The sequence below is a fragment of the Protopterus annectens genome, chromosome 1.part0 (assembly GCF_019279795.1).
Source record: "Protopterus annectens isolate FY-2018-M chromosome 1.part0, PAN1.0, whole genome shotgun sequence".
Classification (NCBI taxonomy): domain Eukaryota; kingdom Metazoa; phylum Chordata; order Ceratodontiformes; family Protopteridae; genus Protopterus; species Protopterus annectens.
Window position 1 is genome coordinate 679,659,007 of NC_056725.1, and position 23,526 is coordinate 679,682,532.

Sequence of the window (23,526 nt, forward strand, 5' to 3'; positions counted from 1 at the left end):
AGATTGATTTAGTAACACCTTTTAAGAGAAAGCAAGTAAATGATAAGGAATATTGAATATTATGAGGCTTTTTTCCAGCAAATAAATATATGCTTAGTAGCAGTTCTGTATCTGGCTCTCATATCTCAATGAAAGCAGTCTGATAAAGAGAAATTGACTGTCTCATTCTCATATCTCCATGGAGACAAACTGATAATGAGAAATTGGCTGTCTGGTTCTCATGTCTCTGTGGAGACAATCTGATAAAGAGAAATTGTGTTGAGTCTGGTGGAGAATGATTGGCTGGGAAAAAAGGAAAGAAAAACTGGCTAGGAGATAATGTTCTCCGAAAGCATTCAGGTGTTTTCCCAGCTGATAGAGCTATAAAGATAAGGCAAAACCAGTTAGCATTTAGTAGAAGCACAGGGTGCACCCTGTGTCTTAGCATGGATAACTTTTAACTCAAGTCTATGAGTGTTGCTGTCAGTTTGGAACATTTCTTCCTATTAGGCGGATAAAACTTCAGTATTTGAAGATGTACATAGTTTTGTGTGTTGGTATTAAATTAATAGGTTTTAGGGGAGTATTGGGGGTTTATTTTATTTTTTTTTATTTTTTGAGGGTTTTCAATAAAACAAAATGTCTTGTAAGATAGACATAGGCTCAGATGGCTATGACAAGAAACAACTATATAAAAGTTCAACCTGCCAAACAGTGTATTCATGTAACACAAAAGCTGGAACTAGACAGTTAACAAAAAAGGTGTTATACATAAAAGCTGGGAATAATAACTTTTTAATACCATGATGCTTTCTGTAATGTCTTTAAATGTCAATGGTCTCAGAGGTAAATACAAAAAAAGAAGAAATAGTGAACTATATTAAAACATGTGGAGTGCAAATAGGTATGTTACAGGAGACACACTTGGAAAGGACTGAACATGTTAATTTGATATGGAAAGGTTTTCAGAATGGTTATTCAGCAGAATATCTGGGACAAAGGAAAAGAGGAGTACTTATATTAATTACAAGAGGAGCTCCAATAGTGATAGAACAGGATAAAAAAGATAATAGTGGCAGATTTGTAGTGCTGAAGGGCTACTGACAAGGGAAGAGAATTACACTGGCATGTATTTATATTCCACCTAAAACTGCTATAGTGGAGCTTAAGGAAATGTTGGGAGAATAATAATTTTTCAGCAAGGAATATTACTTATAGGTGGGGACTGGAATTTGATTTGCATCAGTGAAGATGTATCTGTGGGGCACAGAAGGGAAAGTATTACAAAGGAGGGTAGATTTTTGAAGAAATTTATGAAAATATTTAGCATGGAAGATGTGAAGTCAGTAATAAGAGTCTAGAGTGAATATACATATTATTCCCCAAGATATAAAAACTGGGCTAGGCTAGACAGAATTTACATTTATCAGGAACATGTGCATTTACAAGCATTCAAAACACATCATCCAAAGCCTCCTTTAAAGACCTCATCAGGCAACATCTCAAGGAAAGTTGGCAGTGCCATGATTGCTCCCCAGGCTAGTGAAAGCGGATAACACATACATACAAAATCTAGAGCACTTGATAATAGTTTTCAATCTTACTCACAAACACTGGCTAATCTACAATGTATGTACTGTACCTGTGTACTATGTATGTATTCTACCTATGTTCCAAATTTCAGCTGTACATCACAAATCTATTAATTACCTTTATTTTTAAAATTAATATTGTTTTGTTTGTTCTGTCCACTGTAACTGTTTATGTGCTGCATACCACTGTAAAAACATGTCTCCTGTAATTTGTGTGTATACTGATCATGTCTAAATAACTAAATGTGTCTGTAATTTTTCTTTGTGGAGCTTTTCTCCCCAGGCCTCTGCTGAAAAGGGGCCTTTTCGGCTCAGTCAGACACCCCCGGTTAACAAATGTAAAATAAAATAAATAAAATTTAATTGCAAGGTCCTGATATGCACACAATAGCTATTTCAGCCCATGCACCAATAGTTGCTAAAATAAAAACACAGGGTAATGAAATAAAAATGAGACACTGGCCGTTTCCCACCTATCTGTTGAAAAGGAATGGGTAGCGGAGATTGTTCAGGAGCTATTCTAGAGGATAGAAATTACTTCCAAAAATATAGCTAGAGAGTTGGATAAAATTAAGGTGGAGTTTAAAAATTGGTGGAAATAGAAAAGGAACTATGGTTAAGAAGTAACAAGAATTATTTAGAGGGACTGAAATATGTTAGTGTTACAGAATAGGGGGACTCTTACAGAACAAGAAGAGGATCAACTGCAGAATGCTAAGCAGAAAAAAAGGATTACCTTGATAATATACACCAGTTTAGAAAGATTGCTGTTAAGCAACTGTTTTTGATAATAACACTAGAGCACAAAAACTTTTAGCACAATGACTTGGGCAACAGAAATTAGAAAGGGCTGTCATCAAGCTTAGGGAGCCTATAACAAGGAAGGTAGCAAGAGATCCTGTAGAGGTATTCTTTGATAGTCTGTATAAAGCCGAGAAACATGGAAATCAAGAAAAGATGCAAATGGAAATGTTTATGGACGAATTAAATATGCCAAGGTTAGAAGTAGATGAGGCGCAATTATTAACAGTTAGGATAGGCAGAGATGAGATAAAAAAGTCCCCAGGAATAGATGGTATTCCTTTGGAGGTTTGGAAGCTATGAGGGAAAAACTGATGCAATTTGGAAGGTTTTGTTTAACAGTATTTTAAGATGAGGAGACGTACCAACATCCTGGAAGAAAGCTGTGGTAGCTGTAATACCCAAAGAGGGTAAAGTTCCATCAGATCCAACTTCATGCAGGCCCATTTCAGTACTAAACCATGATTATAAAGTGTTCACATCTATAATGGCTAAAAGAATGGCAAAAGTAATGCCAACATTGATGGCTATGGATCAGTATGGTTTTCTGGAGGGGTGGCAAACATTTGACGACATTAACCGAACATTGATGATCCAGAGGGAAATAGAATGTAAGAAAATGCCATTGTTATTGGTGGGTCTTGATGCAGAGAAAGTATTTGGCAGAGTAAGCTGGGACTTTATGAGCAGGGCAATGGAAGCATTTTCACTTCCTGAAAAAATTGTCAGAATGATTAGGAGGAAATATGAGGGATCAGAGGCAAAAATTAAAGTGGGTGGATTCTCTCTGAGAATGTTTGGTTGAGCCGAGCAATGAGGCAGGAGTGTCCTCTTTCCTTTTGTTATTTGCATTATATTTTGAACTGTTGGTAAAGAAAATAAGGGATTCAGAAATTCAAGGATATAATTGGTAATGCAGATTATATTATTTTATACCTAACAAAAACAGAAAGATACATTACAGTGTTGTGGAACATTTTGAGACAGTTTCAGATTTTTTCAGCATGCAAAATTAATGAAGGTAAAAGAAAGGCAAGTGGTAAATTATGTACCTACATATGAATTCATTCAGCAATATCCATATTTATGTGGACATGATAAAATGAAGTATTTAGGAGTATGGATTAAAAATGATTCTGGTGTGGCTAAGTATATGTGGGAAGAGACTAAACAAAAGATAATACAAAAACTGAGAAAGTAGAAGCTTTGCTATATGGATAGGAATAGTAAAGTACAAGTGGTTAAAATATTTTCAGTCCCATTAGTCTTTCACACAGGTCAGGTATATTTTTATCAATGAGAGGCGAAGTTTTGGATAGCAATTAATAAAGAGCTGAGGGACTTTATGCAGAAGGGAAAGATAGCAAGAGTCAAGTGGGATAAGGTGATTATTCCAGCAGAACAGGGCAGATTGGGATTACCAGATTTGAAGGGGTATTTCAGAGCTGCACAGTTAAGGTTCCTATACATAGCACAAGCAGAAAACTATAATTCAAAGTGGAAAGAGATGATGATGAAACACGGGGAACCTGAAGAAACAAGGAGAGACTGGGATTTTGGATGTAGGCCTTTAAGGAGAATAACAATAATCATACAGAATATTATATCTGTAAAGTAGCAGAAAGTATCCTAAGAACTAAGCCAACATAGGAATGGAGAAAGGAGATTTTGCCGATAGGGGGTGACTGCATTTAGGGATCTAAACAATAGGCAAGACGGGGCTGGAATTTATTGGAGAAAACTAGCAAAGGAACCAAGGTATTGCAAGCAAATAACTAGAGAGGGGAAGGATGATAGAATGGGAAGGACGCCAAGAATTTATATAGGCTGCAGGTTAGAGATTGCCTTCCCTGTAAAGGATTGATATCAGAGTATAGGCAAAGAGAAAGAAATAAGGACGTCGTAAATAAAAGACCAGTACTGGTAGAGTTTTTAGTAGAGTCTAGAACAGAACTGCCATTAAAAAAGGAATGATTAGTAGAGTATATAAAATATTGCATGATAACTATAAAAATCAATCAGAGGAGGTTAGAAAGGATTGGGAAGAGAGATTGGATAAGCAATTCACAAAGAAACAATGGGAGGATATATGTATGTATTTCTCCCAAATATGCAACAAAATCTAGAGGATTTAGGATTTTTGCTTGGAAATGTTTACATGGATATTTTTATACCCCAAGTAGACTCCAGAGAAATTTTCCTAGGGTAGACAGCAAATGTTGGAGGTATGATGGGGAAGAAAGAGGCAATTTGCAATATATTTTCTGGGAGTGCAGTGAGTTGATGGACGTTAAGGATTCCCTGCCGGATGCACTGTCAGAAATGCTGGGTGGGCAGATTGTTGTGACAAGGGAGATGATTTTTTGAGCTGTGATACAGAATCGGAATTCCCTAGACATGGTAAAGCCTTGCTATGTCTAATTATGGTGGCTGCCAAAAAAGCAATTACTAGAAAATGTAAATCAAAATCTAAACCAACTATACTAAATTAGTGAATATAGTAACAGAGATAAAGCAACTAAAATTGAGATCTTTAGAAAAGGGTAGGAGCAAATTACATAGGAAAAATGGGAATTGTGGAAACAGTACATACAGGGAAGGAATGAGGTTTAAAAGAGGGCAGGACTTAAATGAGCTATATAATGTTTGAAAATGATTGGGTAGAATATAAGTGATATATACTGTTTGCAACTGGTAGTGTGTCAGTATGGTTTGTGATGTAAAATGCTTGCAACAAAGATTGTGTCAATGTGGTTTGTTTTCATTTATATAAATGTATGATTGTCGGTGTTGTAAGTGATGTTTAATAAAGATGTTTCTTGTTTAAATAAAGGGCAGTAATTGAATAATTTATGTAATGTTGTTTAGGTTATATGATATATAGCAACATGTGTGTATAATCTTTGTAAACGTGAACTTAATACAGTTTGATTACTTTATATAAATGTAAATTTGCTTGTGTCACAAGTGATAATTCAATAAAGATATTAAAAAAGTAATGGGTTGGAGGATGCCTTGCCAAGCCCTGTGTGCCAATTAAGGTGCAGGGTTTAGCGACTTCCTTGGATACGATTAGCGTCCCTGGTAACAAAAATGAAAGGCAAGGGGAACAACAGTGAAGCCTTTGGTGTCAACTAAAAAAGTGCAAGGTTCGAAATAAGTTTACATGGCTGGGTGTGAGCCATCTGAGCTATACAACATTCTGAACCAAGCCACTACATTCTCCAGACTGACTGACACAAATTATCTCTGTTTACTTGCCCACATCTGATGAAGTATAAATGAAAACGTAATTCAGAACGTTAATGCAGAGCTTTGTTTTTGTGCTTTGGTTGTGACATTAAAGGAAGAGAATCCAACTGTCTGCGAACTTTATTGTATGCCTTTCCAGGTCTATTGTTTGTTTTACAAGGATGCCTTATATGCCAGACACAGATCACCTCTTAGCAGTCTATAGGATACAGAGTGTAGTGGCAGGGCTTTGAGTCATTCCACATAGGGCACATTGTTTAGGCCTTGTATCCTTTTAGGAAGGTATCTTTGTAGGTGTTCCAGTTGTTGCATATGTCTGGACAGGTACATGCCAAAAGGGGCATTAATTATATCAATGATTGACTTAATGAGTGCTGAGTAAAGGGAAATAATGAGATCTGTAGATCTAGACACAATCCTTTGTTTAGAAGCTGTGCAATATACAAGGACTTTTACAACATGGCTACATGTTGACCAAAAGTTACATCACTGTGCACATAAGGTCCCAAATCCCAAACAACTGGCTCAACTCTTAGGGGCATATTATCAATGGGGTAGTTCCCTGGGGTTGATGACTTCCCAAAGGATATGATAATGCATTTTTTTTTTTGGCATTTATTTTTACACCATGATTTTGGCCCAAGTTATTTAAGACAAACCTTCTGCAAGATGGCTAAGTCATTTGGTGATTCAAGGACTATTCCTGGCATGCAGTTATCTGCAAATTTTCCAGCCAGAACCATTTGGTATTGGCTATTATTTAATGTACTGTATATGCCAATGTATTTAGATTTTTAACTTCTCTGACAATGTTTTGTCTATTGGAAGTTATGATGGGTAGAGTTTCACTTACATGACATCACTCCATGAATTATTTAATACATAACATATTGATGTTTAAGTAGATGTATTTATAGATTGTAGAGAGGCTTTCTACAAAGTTAGTCAAACTAAACTAGTACTCAGACTATATGATATGAATATGAGTGTAGGCCTAATAAAAGAAACATGAGACTGTAGGAACAACATAGACTAGAAAATGAATTTTGGACAACGGTATGTAACATGGGATAAACAGGATCAAGAAGTACTCAGGGATTGTTTGATTTCTCAATTGTTTCAGATTTGTATCAGTCATCTTGCAGTTCAGTATGGAATATGGTACACCAGATATACTACAAGATAAACTTGGCAGCAGTGTTGGGGAAAAAAGATTTCTGTTGAATGCAAAGGGCTTTGATCTATTTATTCATTACCACCTGGCAGATGAGGAATGTTACACTTCTAGCAGCTTACATACATCCTTAGATTGCAAAGCATTTCCTCAAAAGTCAACTTAAAAGACATAAGCTAAACAAATGAAAATATCACGTGAGCAACAAATACTACTAAAATGTGCCAATGCCAATGTTGTTCAGTAAAATGTGTTCCTCATAGTGATTATAATTGGCACATCCACAATCTTTATAATAATAATGCTATATTACAATTTAATTTTAACAAAACAAATGTTCATATCTTGGATAGTATAACTCAAACATATTGTCAGGAGCATTTTTATTCAACCAGATTTGAGTCTTTATATGAGGAGTAAGAAATTCCTTTCTTTGTGCTGTTTATTAAGATGTTTACAAAAATATAAAAATATGTCTGCATAATTAATAATATAAATAAATCACAGTAGATCTCAAACTGTACATCTTACAATGCAAGTATTAGTGACAGTTCTCTCCAGCATCATCAAAGGTTTCCTCTGATGTCATGCTTTAGTTTGTAGGTTACCTGGTTTTACGTTGGATTTAGAAATATTAATATGGAAATGTATACTTATCTCAAGGAGGAAGGGAGGAGAGGGAAAAGAAAAGTTCTAGTTGAATCCTTCATCATCATCTTTCAAAGTTAGATTCATTATCTAACTGACAGATTTCAAATTATTATTGGAATCACATGGGGAAATTATTTTTAATAGAAGTCACAATATAATATTATTGCTAAATAATTGGGTCATACCAGTAGATATTCTTGATTATAATTTGAATGAATACATATCAACATTATTAGATTGAGAGAATGGTCACATAGATATACTGGTGGCATAAAAGGAATGGTGCCTCTACTTCAGTTAGTATATTTTACCACTGTCCGACTCTCTTTTCCCTTCTGTTGCAAGCATTTTTTAAATATATAAATGATTATATTATTTTTAGTTAGGATTGTCTACAATGTTTTGGTATTAATTCAAAAGTTTATTTAAACTTTACATCATATTCATTAATGCATATTAACACTTAAGACACAATTGCAATTAAAATAAGTTTACATAAGCAAAGATAGACTTCCTGAATGAGAAAGGTTATCTGATTACTTATACATTTTCCTTAGCTTTTTATTAATATACATCTGGGTATTCTTCCTTATTTATAAATATTATAAATTATTAATATTTTTATAAATATTTACCTGTTAATATCTAGATGTAAATTTTAAATGAATATAATGTTATATTTTGTTTGTCATTAGTATTACTACATCATGTTATATCTTTATGCACATGTTGAAGTTATGCTAAAAATTCATTGTTTTGTATTCATTCTTTTTCATGTTTTGAAATTTATTTAAGAACTTTTCTTTATCTAATCTTTATCAGTTATTTTATTTTAGATATTTATTATTGTGTTTTTTATTGAAACACTATATTAATATGAAAGGCCCAAAATGTAAGAAGTTGATCTAATCTAATGACTATGGAAGAATAGAAAATGGAATATTTATATGCTAATTGTCTTTATTTCTATATTGTTATTTTATCTGGAAAAAAACATCATTATATTGTAACTGAATAGTTTTTCTTATTTCATTCCCAATATAGAAGCCTTTTAATGCAGAGTTCTCATAATATATATGTATATATATATATATATATATATATATATTTTTTTTTTTTTTATTGGGCAATTAGAGAGAGTTAGTCTTGAGATTTTTTCTCTCAAAAGAAGGCTAGGAATTTTAGGTATTCCGTGTATAGGTTTTTTTAATGGAATATTTTTTTATTATTTTTAATCTTTTTTCTTACCTGGGACCCTTTTCTTTATATGCGGATTACTCACAGGCTTACATATAACCTATTTATATTTTTTTCTTAGTATTATCATATACCACATTTTAATAAAAATTTTTGTCTTTATTCTATAATATGTAATTATATTTATCATTGAAATGTTAACAGTTTAAGTAACCATAAAAAGATAGTGAATTTACTAAAATATTTAGATTTAAATAAACCTCATGTTGTATTCCTCCAATAGACACATTTTCTTATGTAAATGGCAATGGATATTGGAAACCTAATAAATATTTGGTTTTAGCTCATTCTTCTTTTAAATCTGAAAAAGAAGAAAAGCTATTTTATAGAAAAAAGAGAATCAAATGCCTCACATTTTATTTAAACATGAAGAAAAAGAGGGTTTATTTACATTAGTTTTTATAAAATACAGAAATAGAATATGGACTTTGGACAATCTATATTGTTTTCCTGCAATGGGAGTTAAATTAGCCAAAAAAATCTTGATTTTATAATTAACAACTACAAAAGGAATGTAATACAAGGTTGTTGATTTTAATTGTCTTTTGGAAGATTCTGAATCCAATTTTTGTAAAAAAATGTAAATTACTCCCTATTGCTAAATCTTTAAAAACTTGGAAAGATTATTTTAATATTAAAGACGCAGTTATTTTAAAAGTATAAATTCTTTAGATTTTTATCCATTCTTTTAATTACGGTAATCAAACTAGAATTGACAAATTACTGATTTCTTAAGATATCGCATCTAAATTAATTTCAATATAATATATTTTCCTTTCTCAGACCATAATGCATTAGTTTTCAATATAAAAACAGAATTTAAAGCGCTAACATATATTTTCAGAATTCCAGTATATATTACTAAAATGAAGGAGTACAAAACATGGCTATTTGAAGAGAGAGAGAGAGATACTTTTTTATTGTTTAATAACACTCCTGACTCTACTTAATAATAGTTTGGGACTCTTTTAAAGCATATATTTATGGTAGGACAATTTCTTAGTTCAAACATAAATTAAAAGAATGTAATAATGAAATATTATTTATTCAAATAAAGTTAAAAAAATGTAAAAAAAAGAGTGGAATAAAACAGAATAAAATAGGGAGGTTATGAAGGCTCGTGATAAAAATATAATGAGTTGTCTAATAAAAACTAATTCACTTTAGAAACACTAAAGATAGCTTCCTCAAGATCTCCTAAACATGTAAAAATATAAACATAATTAAAACTTGAACAAATAGTAACATTAAAGAATTAAAAAATCCTATAACAAATAAACTCAGATGTTGGTGACATATTAGAAATTTTCAGAAGCTATTTCTTATCTTTTTATCAAAAAGGGATAAATAGAGAAAAAGGTTTAACAACAATAATTGATCTTTCCTTGGTAAAAAAATATCTTCCTTATAAAAAAACCTAATTGGTTAAACCTATATATTTACAAGAAGTTAATAAAAAATATATATATCAAATCTAAAAAGCTCCTGGAAATGATGGTATTATCCCAGAATTGTATAAATGTTTCCATCAAAAAATGATAATAGATTTACTTAATGTCATGATAAAGGGACAAACTCTAGAACAATTGCCACCTTCATGGAATTATTCCTTGACTACTCCAATTATAAAAGGTGATAGAAAACACAGGAGTGTTTTTCATATAGCCTTATCTCATTCCTATATGTAGATTATAACATTTTTCATCTTTATATTAGCAGATAGAATGAAATTAATTTTAACAAATGTAATCAGTTTACATTAATCTGAATTTATATGTAAAAGACAAACATCTGATGATATAAAAATACTAATTATTCTTATAGATATGATGAATACGAGGAAAGCTGAGTTTTTATTTATTAGTTTAGATATTGAAAAAGCTTTTCATTCATTGGATTGGGATTACTTATCTGAAGTGTTATATCTGTTTGATTTTCCTACCCAGTTTATTGTAATGTTAAGATCTAGCTATAATAATAATAATAATTTAGCTTACATAAAAATAGGTCCAGTCACCTCAAATTTTGTACATTTTAATGAAGGAACTAAAAAAAGTTGTCCTCTTTCTCATTTGTTATTTAATTTAACTATTGAGATATTTGTAATTTTAATCAATTCAAATACAAGAATTAAAGATTGGGAGTTTAATCAAGAATATAATTCTAATGTTATGCCATTTGCTCATGATATACTATTAACATTAAAAGATTCCTTCAAAACATTAGAAGAACTTGAGAATCCATCCTCCAGCCATCCATCCTCAACCCCTTTTCCCATTTTGCACATGGGATTGGAGTGTCAGCAGTGAAAATTATCTCAAGCCAAGGTTTACACCGCCAGGTGGCTAACCCTGCCATGGTAGTGCATTCATACTACTCACTCATACCTAAGGCCAATTTAGAGTGGCCAATCTGCCTAATGCATGTCTTTGGAGGAAGCACACAGAAACCCACATGACCGCAGGGAGGACATGCAGACTCTGCACAGAAGTCACCCTAGCCGAGAATTGAACTAGAGAACATCTTGCTGTGAGATGATAGTGCTAACTGGTGCACCACTGTGGCCACCCCTTGGCTCAAGATGATTGAGAATATTAGAAGACATTTTCAAAAAATGGTAAATATGCATTTTAATAATTCTAAATCTAATTACCTTCTTGTCAGTAAAAATCACTAAATTCAGATAATTATATAATGTTAAAGAATAAACTAATTTATCTTATTTAAGAACCCATATTTTAAAAAGTACAAAATAGACTATAAACTTCAGTTATGAAAAACATTATAACTTCTTTAACTAACATGATTAATTCTTGAAATAAGATTTTCATTTCATTTAAAGATATATTACAAATAATTAAAATGACTATTTCCAAAAATAGTATATATAACTCAATCTCTTATAATGTCACCTAATAAGAAACAAATTAAAAGAATAAATACATTACTTATTAATGTCCTATTGTATCCAAATAAACCCAGATTAAGTATCATCATTTTAGACCATGGAATTGTGGAGGTGTACATTTTCCAAATATAGAAACTTGCACAAAAGCAATAATTATGAAAATTATTCTCAGTTTTAGATAATTATATTACAAACTGGAAAATCTTACATTATCACTTGCTTAATATAAATAATGGAATGTTTTCGATTCAATAAATATGAAATCATGTAACCTCTTCTGTTTTTTTTTTAATTTGTAAATATGTTTAAATTCCTAAATATTCTCCAACGAAATCTAATTATATAAATGTAATTGTAAAAAAAAGTTTAAAAATAATATGAATTAATTCAAGTTACAGATTTTGGTTTGAATCCCTTATTCTCTTTTTTTAACAAAAAATACTAATTTAACAATTCATATACTGGACTACAATAAAAGTCAACAATTGTATTGTTGGTATCAATGCTTTGAAAGAAATAAAGTAAAATCCATAGACTCCATATGAGAGTTTAATATTGATATTAATGATATGCTCATGCATATTTAGTTTTACATCAATTCAAGCCAAAATTTCTTTTCTAGACACTTCAAGGTGTGATGAAATTCCAGAGTGGATTAAAATTTTAAATTAAATTATTTACAAACATCAAGAAGTTGATAATTTAATCTCCAAATTACATTCAGTTTTAGCTAAAGATATTTGTAACTTAAATACAAGTTTTGGAATTTCTTTACTAAAGAGCACTAGATAGCTTTAACTGAGCAAAATAAAAACTTCTTTCATCTCTTAAAACACATCCTGGACCCTATATTGGAGTTTATTTACTTGGAAAATTTTGTAAAGAGCTTTTTTAAATCCTGTAACAGTTGTTAAACTGAGAAATATATTGGAATTAAAAAAATACTTTTCTAATAAAACTTGCCCAATTTTTGCTGTGGCCATGAAACTGGAAGAATCCTTCAGAATCAAAATTTGAAGATTTTCTTATCCATCTGAGAGACACAGCAATCAAAGAAACAACAGTAAAAGAGAATAGAATTTCCCCTAATAAATTTAAGAATAATCCTTGGTTGAAAATATTAACCCTCACTGAAACTTTTTCATCTTAAATATAAATAGTTACTTGTTCTTATCATTTTATGTATTGCTTGTGTTAATTATTAATAATTTGGTATTAGGCATTTTGTATATATTGTAAATAATTAAATGTTATTTCATTTATAAAACATGTGTTTTAATTTATTCACTTATATTTCAAACCTTAATACAGTTTGTAATTATTTTTTTAAAAAGTTTAATAAAATACTTTAAGAAAAAAAGGAAATATATACATATATTCAGAATTACTAACAAACAATTCATGAACTCTCCAGCATATTGTATTATGCAAAGGCAGTGACATGGCATTTTTTTGTCTTCTCTGTGGTATTTCAAACTATGTTCTTCAGTAGCAACCAGTTCCTAAAACAACAATGTAATGGGTCACTTTAGTTAAAATCTTCACTGACTGCATCCTAGAGTAACAATCTTAGTACAGTTGTGTTTTCTACAACTTGCCCTTTCATATCTTGCCTACCGTTGATTGATAACTCACTTAAGGAAGCCAGCCTTAAAAGATGTTATGACACCATAAAGAGTTGTTGGTTCTAAGTGGAAGTATACAAAAAAGTCAATGGAGAATAAACTGAAGGTAAACTTAGAAAAATCTACATGCTTGGTATTAAGGTTAGTAGAACGTGAAAAATCCACATGCTTGGTATTAAGGTTAGTAGAATGTTGACTTCTTGTGGAAAGGTAAAGCTTATGTTAATATGGTGACTTGGACATCTTGATTAATTTCAATATAAAATCTTTTCTTTTAACAATCACTCAGATATGGTTTGCTTGCCAGCAAGGAGATGGCTGTTTCCTCTTGCATTTCATTACTTGTTGAAACCCTGTTATTAAGATTCATCTCTTCATATTTCTGATTAGACTGCTTTTGCAATTTGTTTTGCCTGCATTTGGAATTCCCCAGAAAGTCTAACATAATGAAAAGTGAGAATGAACAAAAGCAATTCACCAAGACAATGATAGAAGAACCTAGACTCCGATAGAGTGAGTGGATGCAACATGTGTGAATGTATTTCCTCTACTCTGAGATTATAATGAGAACTGATAATGCCTTTCAGGGCAGTTATCTCTTTAAATATTATGGTTATGTAGGCCACAACATAATTTAGATTTGAGAAACAAAGAAAGAAAAAATAGTCAGAATAAATGGAGAAATATGATTTAATCTGTAGAGAAGAAGAATGGAATCATTTGCAATAATTTGTTATAAATGCTAATACTGTGGTCTCATTTAGAGTTACATTGATAACGTACATGACAGAAAGTTTGGCAATTTTGATTGACAGGCCTAATGGTGTATTTATTACTCTGTCAACTTCCTATGTTTTTTTACATATGTGATATGAAGAATATAGTCAGCTGCTATATTTCTAGAGAGGTATGTGACAGGTTGTGTTGCAGTCAGTATTCTTGGAGAACTGTACATTATGTAGCAGTCTCAGGTTAGGTAAATCATTGTGCAACAGAGATTGTAATAGTAAAACTGACTATAAACAAATGGAATGTACACATGGTCACAGTGAATATAAGACTGGGATATCATAATATATATAATGTCACATAAGCCTATCTACTAAAGATAGTATTACAGACATTTTTATATATTTCTTTCTTTATTTACTTATGTAATTACCTACTTAGTTTTGTTGATCTAGTTGACCCTACTATGTCTGTTAGTTCCCAAGTTCATAAATGTAATAAAATCAGATAAGAATAAATATTTCATTTTGTAAAATTTAATTTTAAAATTAGAACATTTGGTATCTAAAAAAGAAAACACTAATCATTACATTCTAAGGTAAAAACTATACATATTTCTAAAAGAAGGATGGTCTTCTACAAAATAACCATGTCCCAACCTTCTTGATAGAAAAATAAGTCTGCATTGCTTTTGTCAACTGCTGTATCAGGGCTAGCCACTCAATGATGTAAAATGTGAATTACTGGATACATGTCAATATGTTGACATGAGTGAATGTTGAAAGACAAAACACTGCAACGTAAGTGTCAAGATCAGAAATTATGACATAGAAGAAAATGGAAAATACAATATATGATTGCGGTACAGCAGGAATTGGGGAATTGTCCCTTTCCCCACTGTAGTTCAGTCATGGAATTAGTATATTTTACTGTTTTTTTTTTTTTTTTTTTCAATATTTGAGATGCCAATGTTTTGTCACTCAACTTTCCAAGCTTTTGATACAAAGGCATTAATCCAATTTAGTCATATTGTATAAAGATAAGACACAAAAATTAACTGAAACTGTATGTAGGTTCTAGTTCATTGCTTTGCAGATTTAAGCTATAGTAGATCAAAAACTTCTTTACTTAATACCCCTGCAGTGGAGCAAGTCATGTTGTATATTGGTATTTTTCCCTTGCATTTCGGTTGCAGCCCGTCCTGTTACATTGTTTCAGGATCCAAAGTAAGTTTGACTAATCCTGTTATCAGTTTGATTGTTAAGAGGGCTAGCCAATGTTATGATGGATATGTGAGCTGCAGGTATCTTACTGTGATACGCTGGAAGTGACAGGTTCGTGCAGCTTCCTTTGTGATAATATAGCCAGTTGTATGGTGAATCACACTCATGCCTGACTACAAAAGCTGACTGAAAAGTCCAATGTAAAACCCAGCACATTATTTCCTCACTGTTTATCAGGGATTACAGATTTTGTTGCTGAGTGGGACAGTTAGCTAATCATTCACTGGTAGTAATGCTGTTAGCATAGAACATGGGTTATTTGTATGATTAAGGACTACTTTCAGCTGAAGAATTGTGTATCATCCAAAAAGTTAATGCAGTTAAGAGTTTAGCATTTTCACAGTTAAGATTATGATCTGCCAACAGTGTATATAGAGCAGGTGGATGTGAATTTAAACAAATCATTCTTTTTCCAGGATTACCTCCATTGACCTCAAGTACCAAATGTGGAAATTCGGAGTTGTCTTTACAGATAATGTAAGTAGATGTAGTTAAAAATGAATACAGCTGATAATGCTGATCAAACTATACAGCATTGGTTACTTGTTTTGAACATATCTTCAAGTTATCATGTTTACTGTATACGAGGTCTAATGCCAAATGATATCTCTGTGTAATTAAAACAGGTCCTTAATTAAAACTGTTACATTCTAAGTTAGTCTGCATAATGGATGCCCTGGGTTCAGTTGGCAAGATGGGTACTACAGGACCATCTCATGGCAGGGAAGATCAAATGGCTTTCCTTTTCTTGTTGGGGTGTGGGTTTCTTTTGCCTAGTGAAAAAATCCCTGCAGAGGCCAGGCATATTACTCCTGGTGCAATAAAGAACCAAGTACAAGAGCCCAGTGATATAGAGGGATAAAGCCCTGACTACAGCCCAGGCAACTCATGTTCGATTAGTGAGCTGAGTTACTGACATAGTTGGCAAAGAGGATGGGTGTGCATACCCTGGTATACGTGGTCATTCCTTGAACCCAGGTGGCAGCCTAGAAGAGTCATTGGTCTGGGAGCACCAGATAAATAAGATAGCACAGCTACCTTAGGGCTGAAGGTGGGTACATCATCTGAGGCCATGCCTCATTGTCTGCCCTACCTACAGGTGTAAAATCAGCACATTGGAGGTAAGGCCTAAGAAAAAGGCCTGTGTGCCAAACAGCATATGTGGCACTACCAGCTTCCAGCTCTGCTGCATGATCTACTTCCCTTTACCCTTCTCACACTGCCATGAGGGCCTGCGTTAGGGAGGTGATACCAGCAGAAAGCAGATGCAATACTCTCTTTTCCTGATATCCAGCTGGCCCACCCTGGGTGTATTATGGGAAAAATATAACAGCGAGAAGCTGAGAAGTTAATGGTCAGCTGGGAAAGAATGATCAATAAATGACCAGGAGGTTTTATTGATTCATTTCAGAAATGTGGTCTGGCGTATTTGCTGCAGTATTTGTGTGCCCCTGCACTGTATTCTTTGCATATTGGGTATATGATTAACAAGCAGGGAATAGGCCACTCCAAAAGCAGTGCTAGAATGCTATACAAGGCTGCCCCATTCCCTTCCCAGTTCATTTGTGAGATTAAGGATAGCCACTGAGATACAACTAATGGCTGGCAGTAGCTAAGGGCCAAAAAAAGTATGTTGGGACTTATTTTAATTACATTACTTTTACTACTTTATTTAACTGTATTTTATGTGTTATCCTTTTTTCGTCTAGTCTTTCCTATACTTGGTCTGGTACATGGTCATGTCCCTCCTTGGCCATTTCAATCATTTCTTCTTTGCTGCTCATCTTTTGGACATCGCTATGGGAGTGAAAACTCTCAGAACAATCCTGTCCTCTGTAACACACAATGGCAAGCAGGTAAATGATTGAATTAAACTTTTTGATATAATATTGATGTTATCTGTATTCCAGACTTGTTTAATACAATATTTATAATGATTTTAAGCACAAGAGATTACTACTGAAGTAATGGTCAGAGTTATGTATTGATGCAGCAGATGAATTGCAAATTAATACTGCATGGCTATACATTAAAATAAGTAATCAGATACCTCATCCTGCCCAGGCTTTTGTTCCCAACCAGGCAACAGTAGTGTTTGGTAGTCAAAGAAGATACTAAACTGGCATAGGCAGCTAGTAGCCTAGAATATATCTTACTAAATTTCAGCAAGAAAAATCTTGGGTGCCTTGTTCCCTGATATTTCAGCCAACATCTGAGAAGTCCACTTTAAAGACATCTTATATTAGGCCATTTCAGACTGTTTTTGTTATTTGGAAAAATGTTGAACTGGATGAACAAGCTCTATTGTCTGATAACCTTCTGTGCAACGATTTCTTTAAATATGAAGGGCTGTCCTCATTTCCTCCCAGCCATACTACAAATGTTACTGCTCACTAGGTTATACAGGTGGCTTTGATTACTAGCAAAGCAAATAATTTTATTCTTCAGTTGCTTGGTAATGGATTCCTTGCCATTGTGAAAAGGGGCTTCAAAATCTAGTACCTGATGGCATGGTTGATTCATGAGACTAGCTGAAAGATACTAACAGCCTCCCAAATATGCTCCTCCTCAGGTATCTCCAAATAAATAAATTCTATGGGTCTATATCACTTCATCAAACATTCACTTCAGTGAATGGCATTTCATCAAAAATGCAGTTCATTGAATTCCCCTCATGTGGGGCACTGTACCCCCCCCCCCGCTAATTGTATATACCAACTCCGAGTTCAAACTACAGTGAGAAATGGCAAATTTCCCAGTCCTCACTCTACCACGATCTCAGTATGAACAGTTTGACGAACGGCAAGTTCAGTGTAATTGCACTGAAAATGCCGTTCCATGAAGTGATTTTTCGATAAACTGATAGGGACCTAATTTTACACATGTGGACTACAATACAGTTAGCAACAGCAAGAGAACTGCACGGAAGACAAGTGCAGAGGCTCAAAACACCAACAGTGAAAAATACAAAAAATAAGCCAGCACTCACTGTGGACAGAAAAAATATGAGTTTAATCCATAAAAAATAAGAGTCTACAGACCGGTTTCAGCCTGAAAGCCTTTATCAATGAATAAAGATGACCCTGAGAGATCAAATATATATATTAAACACACAATAATTAATTGGCAAACATGCCAATGAACACTCACAAATAATCATTAAGACCAGGTGGAAATAATCCACCTAGTCTAATTGTCCATGTTTTTTCTTTCTTATTGAGAATATTGTGCCAACCAGATTTGAAACCTCTATGGCCCAAAATTTTATCAATAATAAAAAATTTAAAGCTGGCAGAAGGATGACCAGAGTATGTTTAAACAGTGCATTCGTGGAAACCTTGTGTCTAATATTGCTAAGGTGTTCTGATATACATAACCTGAAAGGTCTGGGTGTCTGACCAATATAGAATGCCGAGCATGTACAGAAAGTTAAATAAATCACCCAATCACTGCTACAGTTAGACAGGACATTGAGGGAAAAATTACGTGGTGTATTCCTAATGGAAAATTCCTTTGTTTGGTAAATATATTTACAAAAGGAACAGTGGCCACAAGGAAAGCAGCCAACTGCCCTGGTACCATCCAATGTAGTCTGTAATAAGCCACTTGTTAATGTATTATGTTTAAAATGGCTAGCTAAAGTTTTTCTTCTGCAAAAAGTAAATGAACATTTCTGACCTAATAAATCGTTAAGTTTATCATTGGCCAACAAAATATCCCAATAGCGATGCACTAAATCAATAAATTATTGAGTATTCCTCCCATAACTAGTTTGGAATCTAATTTTATGGTTCTGACTGGATTTATAACATTTCTGATATTTAAGTAAATCACATATGTGAAGCTGTTGAACCTCCCTACTTGTTTTAATCAACTGGCCTGAAGGGTAACCCCACTCAGTAAACTGTTGTATTAAATTCTGATTAAAAAAATAATATTCTTCCGTGTTGGAGCATAAATGATGAATCCTCATAAATTGTGACTTGGGGATGTTTCTGATGACATGTTTGGATGATAGCTGGAGGCATGCAAAAGTGTATTGGAATGAAAGGGTTTTCTGTAAACGGAGCTAACTAATGTGCCATCTGGTTGTCTAGATAACTTAACATCCAAAAGGGATGTAGAATCTATATCACAATTAACTGTAAAACTGATGCCCCATTTATTTTCATTTAAATACTGAAATACTGAAGGTTGCCACAAATGCACTGTTTAAACATACTCTGGTTCATCCTTCTGCCAGGTTTAAATTTATTCTTCTTCTTCTTCTTTCGGCTTTTCCTGGTTAGGGGTCGCCACAGCAGATCATCTGTCTGGTTTAAATTTATTATTATTGATAAAATTATGGGCTATAGAGGTTTCAAAGCTGGTTGGCACAATATTCTCAGTAAGAAAGAAAAAACATGGATAATTAGACTAGGTGGATTATTTCCACCTGGCCTTAATGATCATTTGTGAGTGTTCATTGGCTTGTTTGCCAATTAATTATTTATTGTGTGTTTAATATATATATTTGATCTCTCAGGGTCATCTTTATTCATTGATAAAGGCTTTCAGGCTGAAACCGGTCTGTAGACTCTTATTTTTTATGGATTAAACTCATATTTTTTCTGTCCACAGTGAGTGCTGGCTTATTTTTTGTATTTTCTACAATGCAGTTATACATAAAGTAAGACAATGATCTAGTGTTTTATCCTATTGTCCTTTCCTTTCTCTTCTCATTTTCCTTATTGTGTTGTCAAGGATCCCCACTGTGCTTCCCGTACAGAGCTTTACTTTTTAAGCATTAACAAAAAAATAATAATTCTGTCATGTCGTTCAGCTAACTCATTATTTTTTTGATTCCTGCATTATAAAGTATTGACATAATTGCAATGTCTGTGGCTCAGAGTGTTGCACATTTATGTCTGTGTCAGGAAGGACCAGAAGGCTGTAGGCCCCCTCCTGTCACCGGATAGCTATGCTGTAGCAAGACACTGATATGTTGTCCTATGAGTGAGATGTTAAACTAAGGTCCTTTCTGCATTAGGTAATGGTAGATGTTAAGAGCTACTGCATTTGTTGGTAAGCTTCCATGGTGTCCTGCCCAAATTCCCCCATTTAGTATAAATACCCCCTTTAGTCTTCCCTGAAAAGAACCATTGTGTTTTGCATTTTCTGTTTCAGTGAGATATTCCTAGTCAGTAAAATGAAATAAATAAAACTAGTCTCAAAGAGTTTCAGAGTGTTTTTAGAAGGAGTTTTAATAGCATATTTTCACCAAGTTCAATGCTTTTGGCTACCCTTAACTGGCTGGTTCATTTGTTCATTCTGTCATGCAGTGAGAATATCTTTAAGCTACTCATTATTAGGTCAGCCCCCCCCCCCACACTTACCAGAACTTGGGTCACCAGCATGTTGCAGGTATTGCATGCTGACAGCAATCCAATATGTTGTAATTGAAATGTAGTAGTACTCTAAGTTACCCCTGTGCTTAACTGTGAAATGATGCATGTAACCCTCAAGTATCTGCTCATGCATGGTAGCTGTATAACAGACCTGGAAAAGTTACCTTCTTGGTCTCCAAAAGAGACAGGCATTGTAACCCCCAAGTTTCACATTTTCCCTTCAAAAAAGGAGAACAAGGTCTGTGTATCTCAGTTTTCCCTTCATCCAGTCAGTCATCCAGCACCTGAGCTCCTAGCTGAACCCCCATAATTTGCAGTATAGGTGGATGCCATACGGTTGGTATGATTTTCATTTTATTTTTTATGTTTTGTATCTTACTATTTATCCTTAATATTCGATATAATCATTTCCTTCTGTAAGCCTTTTTTCAGTTTTAGATTTTTGAGGAGCTGTAGATCATAAAGGGTTGCAGGTCATGATGTCTCACTGGCAGCACTGAAAAGGTTAATAAACAATCCTAAGAAGACATCATAACTGTCTGAAAGAGTACTCTTTTCATTAAAACATACTGCAGTACCATAAACAATGAATGGCAGCTTCCACAAATGATAAAATACATATGGGTGATGTGCCAAGCAAAAGATGATTCCATGTCTTTTTAATAGTGCAAAGAATGAATTAACTGTGTCTCATTTTTGGATTTGCTGCGCTCCAAGCTAGCTTAGTACTAACTTTTAGAGATCTTATCTTTATAACCCAAGCGTACTTCTTTTCCTTCTTAGAAGGTGTAAATTGAAAGCCTGTTACATGATATGCTGCTAGCAGTGCCCTTTCTTTCAGCTGACTATTTCTCCAGATTTTACAACTGGTAATGACTGTCGGACTGCCAGCTGTAGTAATGTCTGTCTGTTTTTCCTGTTTTACAGATGCTAAAGACCATCAGACTGTTAGGTGTAGTAATGTCTCTGTTTTTCCTGTTTTTACAGCTGGCAATGACCGTCGGACTGTTAGCTGTAGTCGTGTACCTGTACACTGTAGTGGCATTCAACTTCTTCCGCAAGTTCTACAACAAAAGCGAGGATGAGGATGAGCCCGACATGAAGTGTGATGACATGATGACGGTAGAATTAATAATGTGTACTTGGCATGTAAAACAGCTTCTCATCCGAAGAACTTTCTTAGCACATACATGGCAGTGCTTTAATTTTGACTGTCGTTTTCATATAGTGTTGATTATATTGTATTCATTGTTGCATTTGTCATACTTTTCATGTATGAGTTAATTTACCAAATGTTTTCCCCACTTTGTCTTCTACTATACTACCTAAATATCAGGTTGTATTTATAGATTTGCATTCTGTCGCTGCCTAGCACTACCAGTTCTGAGTTTTTAAATAACACATTTGATGAAAAGAAAAAACGAACATGAGCTGGTATTGTTCCTTATGGCACTTTATAAGAACTCTACATTCCCGTGCATATTCAGCAGACACAATACAACTTTTTGCATGAGAAATACTCCTGAGCATGTCATTTTCATTCATTAACAGTGATTGTTTACACCTATAAAGTTTATGTATCTTAAGTTTTTAATGAAAATGAATCTCCTGGAAAGTCAGATTAATAGATTCATATGTAAGTAATAGGATAGCTTCCATTGCAGGTAATTTTAAGCCTAGCCAATTTCTCTTTCAAAAGTGACAATCAAATCTTGTACCTTTTGTCTGTCAGGTAAACACCTTAACAATTATGCCAACCCTGCAACTCAAAAATAAATGCACATGCTAAAATTCAAACTTACGCATTTCTCAGGCACAGTCTCCCAAACAGAGCATTATCTAGGTATGCTAATAAGGTCCTCAACCCAAGGTCAGAGTCAAACCCTAAACCTTGGGACTATGAGATGAAGACCTTAACCATTATGCCAAACCAACTAATGAATTATACTCTTGTTCTTTAATAAGTTTCTAATTAAAAACTGAGTGGTGGAGGAACACACCGAGTGAGTGACTGAGGAAGGAATGAAGTTCAACTTTTTTTTTTTTTTTAGAAATAAAAAGGTGTTTTTTCAGCTAGTGCAGATTTACTAACTCATTGAGGTAATTTTATATGGCCTTGTCCTCTAATTTATACTGCTTTTTACCTCTGACAGTGCTACTTGTTCCACATGTATGTTGGTGTCCGAGCAGGTGGTGGTATTGGTGATGAAATTGAAGACCCAGCGGGTGATGAATACGAACTTTATCGTGTAGTGTTTGATATCACTTTCTTCTTCTTTGTGATAGTCATCTTGCTGGCTATTATCCAAGGTAAGTGGACATTTCTCTTCCATATTCCATTTTCAGCACTGTATTTTTGATACATGATATTAAATACATTGCAGCAAATGTTGGCAGTGGGACGCTGGTGTTAGCTTGCATCTGGATGATGGCCACATGTACCATTCAGATGGTCCTCTGAACAGAGCACCTCTGTCTCTGTGAGGTTTATCATAACTAGACCCCACACACTGTGTAGCCGAAAAATTATTACATTGTTTAAGAAGATCCTGAATTCGTTTTGCATGTACAGCATTAATGTACAGTACAAGACTTCAGTTAGTGTTAATCTGATTATATAGCTTGATATTGTGATTACCGCAGTAATCTAGGGTCTCACTGCAATCTTTTTTTTTTTTTGTTATTGCTGACGTTGATTACAATTGAGAACTGATGGTCCAGCTAGTAGCCTGATCACTGGTGGAGATGACTAAATAGTAGTGAAAATCAGCAGACAGTGTTGTATGGGTGATTATCCTAGGGGAAGTGGCAGTTCTGATCCACTGCACTTGATAACAGAGGAAAAGGACTGTGGCCTCAGAAAAGCATTAAGACTGGGAACACAAGCC

At 33.7% G+C, this 23,526-nt stretch overlaps 1 protein-coding gene across 1 annotated transcript in view; it reads left to right on the forward strand.

Moving 5' to 3' along the window:
* LOC122794026 (ryanodine receptor 1-like) overlaps positions 1-23,526 on the forward strand; it is a 2,146,276-nt gene that overhangs the window by 2,026,384 nt on the left and 96,366 nt on the right. Inside the window, 4 exon segments of the mRNA XM_044062140.1 lie at positions 15,668-15,728; positions 16,961-17,107; positions 21,626-21,760; positions 22,792-22,948. Of these exon segments, the coding sequence (XP_043918075.1) occupies positions 15,668-15,728; positions 16,961-17,107; positions 21,626-21,760; positions 22,792-22,948 (500 nt within the window).